The sequence below is a fragment of the Stenella coeruleoalba genome, assembly GCF_951394435.1.
Source record: "Stenella coeruleoalba genome assembly, chromosome: 11".
Classification (NCBI taxonomy): Eukaryota; Metazoa; Chordata; class Mammalia; order Artiodactyla; family Delphinidae; genus Stenella; species Stenella coeruleoalba.
In genome coordinates this window covers 97,658,882-97,668,295 of record NC_137157.1, presented here as the reverse complement: position 1 = coordinate 97,668,295, position 9,414 = coordinate 97,658,882, and the positions used below count along the sequence as shown (strand labels likewise).

Sequence of the window (9,414 nt, the reverse complement as noted above, 5' to 3'; positions counted from 1 at the left end):
GGGGCGCCACCGCTCCAAGGGCAATCCCCGGGGACCTCCCGCTAAGGGAGGAAGCGGGGCCGGTTCGCCCCACCTCCAGCCCGCGCCCCAGACGGTTTGGCTTTCCGAGTTGGGCCGCCCTAAGCGAAGCTGGGGAAGGGCCGGCAGCGCTCGGCGCCCCCCGGCCCGGCGCGCGCGTCCAGCCGGTGGCCGCGGAGCACCCCCAGCGGGTCGCTGGCCGCAGGGCCGCTGTCCTCGGCGCTGGGCCGCTCCTGCGAGCAGGAGGCGGGCGCGGGCGTGGCGCGGGCGCGCGGCTTGAGCACGCTCAGCGGGTCCCCGCCGTCGTGCGCGCTGCGCGTGTGGCGCCGGGGCCGCGCGGTGGCGAAGTGCAGCAGCGGGATCTCGTTCCTGCGCGACAGGAACTGCGCGTACGGGGGCGGGTTGGTGCCCGGCAGGAAGGCCCGCTTGGCCCGACCCAGGCTGACGAGGAAGCGGTGCTGCGGCGAGTGGTACACGTCGTAGCCGTTCTCCAGCGTCCGCTGCCGGAACCTGCAGCTCTCGGGGCTGAAGTGATGCTGAAAGCGGGGCGGGGCGACCGGGTGAGGCCGAAGTCCTCGGCGGGCTGGATGGGACCAGCTCCATCCCGGGACCCCAATTCTCCCACCCACTCTCCTGGGGCCTTGCCTTTAACCCCGTCGTGCCCTGCTGAGCAAAAGTGATTTCCACTCATTTCCAAACTGCGGTTACGACTGGCAGGTGGGGACAGGCTTGGGGAGCTCGCGGCCCCGCCTGCGGACCCGCCGCCGGCACTTGGCTGCCTGGGGCCGGGCTGGACGGAGCCGGCGCCTCTGTCTGCTTTCTGGACTGAGGCCTGTCCTCCCTCTGCCTTTTGTTTTTGGCTCGGAGGTGGCTTCGGTCTGTCTCCTCACCTGGACAAAGGTGGGCTGGGCTTTGTAGGGCCGCACATAAGTAAGGAGACTCCCCCTCGGAGGCAGAACAGAGTTTGGGAATTAAGGGACATGAACTTCATCACCAGGTGACCTACGTGAGCCCTCACTCTGCCACTAACTGGTGCTGTGTTTTGCTAAGTGCCTGCTAGGGCCTTTACGTAGGATGTCCTTTAATCCTCAGAAGTCCACGGAGTAAGTATTTTACAGATGAGGGGACTCTGTATATGCCTATATGCGGTCAACAGGTATTTATGTACTTATTTGTCTATATTTGTTCAACAGATATTTATGTACTCTGGGCAGATACTATGGTGGGTGCTGGGACACAGAAGTAAGTAAAACAGAAAGTCATTGCTCTCTTGGAATTGCTGGTGGGAGGAGCTTCTGAGACGCACAGCCCTGCTTCTGTCCAATGCCCCCCCGTGCTTTGGAATATGCTGCGCCCTGTAGTTTGGGAAAGCCCTTGCTCGCCAGTCCAAAAGACCAGCCATCACAGCTGGGGCCGAGGGAGTTCGTTACAGATCTTGATTTGGGGGAGCCCCACAGGGCACATGGTCCATCCCACTTGACTTTTTCCAGGTGAGGAAACTGAAGTTGAGAGAAATAGGGGACTTGCCCAAGGTCAAGGATATCTAGTAACAAGATCATGAGACCCCAGTGGCTTCTCACCCTTTCTTTCTAATGGACTTTCCAACATGAACGTATGTGACTTGAGGACCTGGGCTGCAGACAAGGTGCTGTGCTAGTTAAAAAATGGGGACCAAAGGGCAGGTAGGACTAGAGACTGAGAGCCCAGATGCTCCAAAGCCAGAAGGCTTGGGTTCAGACCTCAGCTGTATAAGCCTGAGCATTTGATACTTAGATGGAAAAAAGTACTCAGTGAAAACATCACCCGGGTAATGTGCAAGTGGAATCTTTAAGCTATAAAATTCTACATTTTGCCAGAGCAATGAAACAATTATCTGCAAAGAATTACCCAGCACACAAAGAAACTCACAGATCCAAAAATGTTGCCTCTGAAGTCCATGCAGAGATACCTCCGGCTCACCACCCCTGTAATCACCACGAATCCCGCATCCTCAGATCTGATCATCAGGGCACCTATGGAGAAAATCATTCAAGTCAAAACCTGGCTTCACATCCCGCCCCTACCTCCAAGGACCCTCCCTTGATTGATCTAAAGGGTGGTGATGATTTCACAGAAGCCTCCTCTTGTCCTTGTTCAGCCTCTTTCTTCTGACTTCCCCTCCCCCGCCCCTCCCCCCTCCCCCCTCCCCCCCTTGCCTCCTGCGTGTCGTCCTGCCTGTAAGGAGCGCCCTGAACTCCCAGCTTTCTTCCACCTGTACCAACGTGTTTCTCTCTCTGCTTGGACTCTCTTTATTTTCCCCTTTGCCTGTCTCATACTTCTTAATGTCTGTGGTGGTGGGCACATCCTCCCGAGCCTTCTGCTTTTGTGATGTTTAAATCTATGCCCAGATGTCTTTCAAGCATCCAGCTTGACCCTCCACCCAGGGAGCCGTGCAGGAGTCAGTGATACAGCAATCAGCACCCTTTATGTGTCAAGAACTGTATTCCGATGGTTCTCCTCCCGCCTCTGCTTATCGAGGTCACTCACGCTTCAAGGCCAGGCTCAGAGGTCACTATTTTATGGAGACTTTCCTAATCTCCCTAATCAGAATGACCTGTTCTTCTCAGCCGCTCCGACTCGCCTCTCTCAGAGCGTGTATCTCCTCACCTGCCTTAATAAGTTCACATGTCTGGTGCCTCCCTGGGGTGAGCCACTTAGAAGCAGACGGTGTATCTTTCCGTGTCGAGTAGATCCTGGGACGCAGGGAATTACTTCTTGCTTCTTCATCGCTATTCTTGGTCCTTTTCTCACTTGGTGGTGCCCCCACGTGCAGCCCCTCTCAAAAACTAGCCCTGGACAAAGGCCTGAAACCCATTCACACTACCTACACCCTGAGTAACTGACAACAGTTTTAAGCGTGACCCCCCCCCACCCCCATGGGGATGTGCAAGTCTAACAGGTACCAGTGAGTAGTTTCAGTTTCTGTTTTGTAGCAAGGGCACAGTGAGACCAGAAGAGGCGTGGCGTGCGTGCTAATTCAGCAAGACTCCTCCCCAGATGCTGTTTAATTACCTGACATTTTCTACTAGAATCACCTCTTCAGGTCTTGGGGCCTCTTCCCTTTGCCGACCACAGAATTTCCCCACACATCTCATTTGGCCTCACAGTTCCCAGGCAGGTAGCCCAGGCAGGGGGTCGAGTCTTGAGCCTGGAGAGGGTGGAAACGCCAGGCATCTGTGCCCAGTAAGTGATGGTGCCTCGTGGGGTGACTCATAGCCCAGATCTACCCCCACGGAGGCTCAGCACAGAGCCCTCCAAGGAGAGCGGCAGGCAGTACTAGACACTAGCTGAGCGCAGAGAAGCCAGAGTGATGTGGGGCAGAGGCCACGAGGCTGGGAACAAGCCCAGGCAGAGGGCCAAGAGGAGAGGTCACTGGTTTCCAAGTTTGGCTAAGGATTAGGCTTGAGGGAAGCTTCTGGAAGTGGGGTGGGGCATGGGAGGTGCGGAAGATATTAAATGCTCCGTAACGGGGTTTGCCTGTGAGTCTCAGATCTGTGGCTAATGTTGAGAGAAGGCCTGAGAGAGACATAAGGAACATGGAAGAAACTGTTTCCAGCCTGATGAATTTTCAGTCTACTTGGGGGAAAAAAAAATTACACTTCGTAACTGTTTTGAGATGTTGCACTCTGCGTATTTGACACATTTAAACTCTCAAAATAGCTGCTGTGGGACTTCGCTGGTGGTCCAGTGGTTAAGACTCTGCACTTCCACTGCAGGGGCTGAAGGTTCAGTCCCTGGTCGGGCAACTAAGATCGCACATGCCATGGGTCGCGGCCAAAAATAAATAAATAAGAAAAGAATCCCACCTCCGAAAACCTCCCCCCACAAAACCAGCTATGTTGTTAATGTCACCAGTATTAATATTGGAAGTAGCAGCCTCCCAATTTAAATCATGAGGAAACCAAGGCACGATTCAAACTCAGGAAACTCAGGTCAGTGACCCTAACATCTTCTGCCCACAGCCCTGGAGCTCGTCTCCAGCTGACGTCACGACAAGCCTCAGAAGATGAAGTCAAGGGCCGAGATCCAGGCCACGGCCATGAGGCCCCCAGGTCACGGTACCCCCGAGGGGGTCAGGGGAGAGGGGCTGAGCCAGGAGCCCGGAGCTGGGGCGCTGAGATTCTGGTCCCTGTTATGCCCTGTACTACCTCTGTAGCCTTGGGCAGCTCATCACTCGAGCCTCAGCGTCCTCAGCTGGGAAGAGAGAAGAAGCACAGCTGTCCTGCCTGCTTCCCAGGGTTGCAACCAGGATCAAATGGGATGATGCTGTAAAAAAGGGCCTTGAAAACATTCAGCAGATGGAAGGCCCTGTGGAGGATGGCTGGCCTGCCCCTGACGATAAGCCCACACCCTGCCAGCTGCCAGCCGATGCCTGGGTCCCTGTGAGCAGTGTGCGTTGTCTCCAGGGCCAGTGAGGACAGAAGACAGCCTTCAGGGGCACCGGGAGCTGCTGCCGTGAGGACGCACAGGCTTGAATCAAACCCACAGGAGCCGGTGCAAAAGTCCAGCAAATGGAAGAGCCGATTGTCCTCCCCGTGCAGGTGACTGAGGCAGCTCTGCACCGACCCAAGGGCAGCATCTGGCAGAAAGAAGGCACCAACCGCTGGCCGCTGGGACCACACCTGTTGGAGCCCGGCAGGCGTAAAGGACATTTCCTTTCGTGATGCCGTGTCTGTGCACGTGATACAGAAGAAGCAGGGGACCCGGGTCCAGGTCTCCCCGAGGTCATTTACCGCCTATGTGACCACAAGCCAGTTATCTGAGTCCTTGAACCTCTGTTTTCTTATATGCAGTAGAATCATTTATTTCATTTGGTCATCTTTGGGGTGTAAGGAGATAATATTTTTATCTGCTATAAACCCACTTTCTAAATGCCGGTGATTGTTACTATTATCACTTTGCCTCAATCTCTGCTATAAAAGTAGAAAATTATCTGCCCTATTCTAGTCTCATGGTCAATAACTGATAAATAAGATGATGGATGTAAAGGACTTCGAGCTCCCCAAAAGAAAGATAACATTTTGAAGGGTTAGAGAGCCCAGGGATAGTTCGGCTTCAAGTTCGGCACAAGAAAGTGACGTTGGGGAAGGAGAGGAAATAAAAAGACCAGGAGCCAGGGAGTAATAGTAACCAGGGGTAATAAGCATCTCTTTGCTGCTGTTGCCACAAAGCGGGGCTCATGGAGAGTGGGAGGGTAGCCTTGTTCATAGTAGGAAGGATGGGAGGGTAGCCTTGTTCATAGTAGGAAGGAGACAGACATTGGAGACACACTCCCTGACACCAGCTGCAAGTCACGAGGGTATTGAATCTTGTAGGCAGATAATTTTACAACGATCAGCAAACCAGAGATGGGCTGAGCACTCAACTATTAATCAAGACTTTAGTAGAGCACAGTAATCAAGTGAACCACATTTCACTGGAAATCTGTAATTAATTAGGAGGGGAAGAAACACTCCACGCCTTTCCATCAATGTGAAACCGTTGCTTTGCGTTCATCGGGGAGGTCATTACAAATCCTTCTCCAGCCTGTTACTTAGTTGTCCTACGGAGCTACAGGCATCCGTGTTTCTTCTTTCCTTTTGGGGTAACTTTTGTCTTAGTATGTATATCTGTCTGTCTATCTATATATATAATGCTCATGATAACTGATCTGAATAGTATAAATGTTATATAAACGAGCAAAAGTGTCTCTCTCTCGCCCCTGACTCAGTCCCTTCCCAGGTTCCTTAATTGCCAGAGACACAAGGCTTAGTAGGTTCTTTATATGACAAAACAAAATCACATTTCTGTAAAAAAAAAAAAAAAAAATCTGAAATCAGTTCAGTTCACTTTGCTTCCTCTCAGTCATTTTAATTCATTCCAGCTAGCGCTCTGTGCCTTCTCGGGGCCCGAGGTCGGTGGATATAACAGGGAAAATTCTATGATTCATGCTGCAAACTCAGTGGGCTGAGCCCTACCCACTCCGGGCACTGCTCACAGCCCTCCCTCTCCCCCCACCAGGCCGTGTCTTCGGGGGCTTCCTTTCATCAAAAGGATTCTGTGATTATAGAGAAATTTTATAAGCATTCTCTAATTATCTGCAGCCCTTTCCATGTAGGGGAATCAAAATAATTTACCATAATCTACCGTCCTGCGTTTTAAATCGCCTCTCATCTTGAAGTGAGGGCGGCCTTCCACGAGAGGGCAAAACTGTGTTTCCTCAAAGCTGGTCATGAGCTGGGAGACACGAAGGTTGGAAACCTGGAGGTGCGTGAAGGGCTGGTCTTCCTTTGAAGCCACAGAGCTTTTCACGATGTCAGACACGTTGTAGGTTCTGCTAAATACCCATTGAATAAAACGGGCAATACTTCGGATGTATCAACTGTATCCAGATTTATTTCAGAATTTTTGCCATGGGACTCAAACTTGGCTTCCAAGATGTTGACTTCTGAATCCACTATGTCCCCCTAAGTTCTGGAACCTGTTTGGCATTTGGGGAGAACTTCCTCCTTTCTTTCACCCCCTGTCACCATCCACTGAGCACCTGAAGAGGTCTGAACTTCTGACTTTGCACATGCCTCTCTCTCACTACCAGCTTTAAGGTCCTTTGACTCTTAGCAGATGAATGTCTTGCGTATAGCAAGGCCACAGCAAAATGACAGAATAATTTAGTGCAACAATAAAGGGCCAGTCATTATTCCTATAAGAAATTGTCTTTAATTAAACAGAGACACTGCTTACTCTTCCCTTCCTCTGATTGGATCTATTTTGAATCGGTTGGCATTTTTCTGGATCCTTAATTTTTACAGTTTTCCTCAAATAGAAGACCTTGTCTTTTTCAATATCCGTCATCCCCCCACCCCATTATTCCTTCTGGGGACGTCGGAAACACCGCTAATGGATTGACTGTTGTGGACTGTGGTCCAACTTTCCACAAACCTAATCTTTAAAAACATTCCGGCTGTCTCGTGTTTTCAGTGAGTTCCCAACCAGATTCATTTGCTAATAAGTGGATCTTCCAGCTCCACAGAGAAGACTCCCCAGCTCACAGCATCCTGGGTTCCACTGAAGCCCTAGTAAGCTTGTTGGATGAAGGGTGTGCGTGGACGGATGGATGGAGGCACTGGGTCAGACTCATCAAGACAGGATTCCTGGACAGTCTAGTCTTTAATACATTTTCCCTGAGAACTTTTATAAGGCCAGCATACTAGAAGCTCTGAGTTGGAAAGGGCCTCTGGGTTTATCTATTCCAAGCCCTGGTCTGGTACAGAAATCTTCACAACCTCTACTGTTAACCCAGTCCAAAGTCATGAGCCAAAACTCAGTGTCTACTGACCGATCTGACTTGTTTTGCTCCCAGCCTCCTTGCCTGTCTTTTGTACGTGTTTTGACTCTTTGGACGGGGCACAGAGAAAGTGGCTGCTGTTGTGGGAGTTAAGATGGAAATTGTTTTTGTTGGGAGAAACCAATACACAGTAATTGGGGAGGCGGCAGAATCTTCTCCCAAGGTTTAAACGCGCGCACACACGCACACACGCACTCACGGATCCTGGGCGAGAAGCTAGGAGGCTGGAGTAGCCCTCTGGTCCAGCCAAGGCCTCCCCGAGTCCCTGCAGGTGGAGACACAGATCCGTCCCCCCTCTTCCCAGCCTAGACGGAGCCCCAACTTACTGTAGATGGTCTGCTGGGGTGAGCCATCCACGTGGCCGTCCCTGTGGATCTGCAGGTGGTAGCTGTTCCTGGCCGTGGCCGTGTACAGGTGGGTCAGGCCGCCCCAGCTGGAGCCCAGCAGCGGGGAGGTGTTGGGATAGGCGTGGACTGCACAGACCAGGGTGCAGACCCAGAGGCCCAGGCAGGCCCCCAGCATCGCGGCTCTCTGGCTGGTGTAGCGTCTGAAACCCGACCCTGGCTCTGCGCCTGGCCTCCCTGGACTGTTTCTCCTCTTCCTTGCTGGTTTCTGGCCTGAGGCTCCTAGGCTGCATTCCCTCCTTTTTTTCCCTCGGACTTTTAAAGGGTAGCAGTGTGACATCAAACAGGAAAAACTCCACCGTCCACATCCTCTGTGTTGTAATCAGCCCATTTGAAGAGAGTACAGGGATCTCTGAGGCTCACGGAAGGCACGTCGGTTCCAGACACACACACACACACACACACACACACACCCCTCAATTTCAAGCCAACGCTCCCAAAAGTGAATGATGTGTGGGCAAAAGTTATCTACGACACTGGGTTGTCTGCTGACCTGCCCCACTTCCACCAGGAAATGCGAAGGCAGCCAGTGGTTCCGAAAAAATCCAGCTTCACTCATGCAGTCAACAGATGCCTGTGCAATTAATCTCCCATCAAGTCCACTCATTTTGTTTTTCTCAGTCTTTTTAATTCCAATCCGGAACTAAGCGCCCAGAGCTTTGTCTGTGCACAGCCCTAAGTGGGTGTTCTGAGGGATACAGAAGGAATCCAGGTCAGTACCAGTCAGTGGCGTCCTCTGAGACCCCCTCTTCGTGAAGATGTGGGAGACCGAGACAGAGGCACAAAAGCAAGGTTGCAGCCTTGGGAGGGTTTCGAGACGGGAGGGAAGGAGAAAGGCCTCAGAGTCCCTGCGCCTTTACGGAATGCTGAGGTTTGATTGCTCGGTTTCCCCGATTTGAACTGCCGAGGGCAACTCCACTGGTATTGTGGTCTCTCCAATAGCGTGGAGGTGAATTCAGAAACCTCATGAAGATGACAAGTCTGCTGGCTAAGCCCAGGGACCGGAGCCCGGGAGGGTCGCGGGAGCAGAGCCGCAGGCCAGGCGTCCCTACGTTTAGTGTCTGTGGGGGGCCTGGCTCCTGGGACTAGATGTGCCCTCTCGTGTGGGGCGACAGTCCTATCACGGGCCACCCCTGGGGGGCAGGCCACTGCACGCCTTCTAGAAAAACATACATGCGAGGGGACTGTCGCGCTTCCCACGTCCCCTCTACTGAGTGCAGACCACGTGCGGGCGGCAGGCTAGAGATCGGGGCTGCTGGCAGAGGGGAGCGATGTGATCTCCGCCCCAGGCGCTCCCAGCTAACACAGAAGGCACCATGGGAAGGGTGGTCACACAGACGCGGGCACAAAGACGTGGCATTTGTTATCCTGCCCATGCACGTGTGTTTATCGTTTACAAAGCATTTTCACGGGTATGAGCTCATCTGAACCTCGCTGCCACTCTGAGAGGTAGACTCCCCAGGTGTCATCCATATTTTAAGTTTAGACACGAAGAAATGGAACTCTTGGGGTTCACACGTCCAGAGTCACAAAACAAACAGGAGAGCTGGGACAGGGTCTTCCGGTTCCCTCCGCTGCCCCTCCGATGATGATCTCAGAGACACCTGGCACTTACGGAATTTATGATGT

The 9,414-nt window shown here is 52.7% G+C and overlaps 1 protein-coding gene across 1 annotated transcript; it reads right to left on the bottom strand.

Moving 5' to 3' along the window:
* Window positions 1-7,903, bottom strand: FGF23 (fibroblast growth factor 23; the record flags this gene model as incomplete). The annotated part of the gene is made up of 3 exons (XM_079938253.1): window positions 1-554; window positions 1,927-2,030; window positions 7,708-7,903. 3 exons carry the CDS (start codon window positions 7,901-7,903, stop codon window positions 120-122), a joined length of 735 nt encoding a protein of 244 aa, XP_079794379.1. The 3' UTR covers window positions 1-119.
* Between the last annotated feature and the right edge of the window lie 1,511 nt (window positions 7,904-9,414).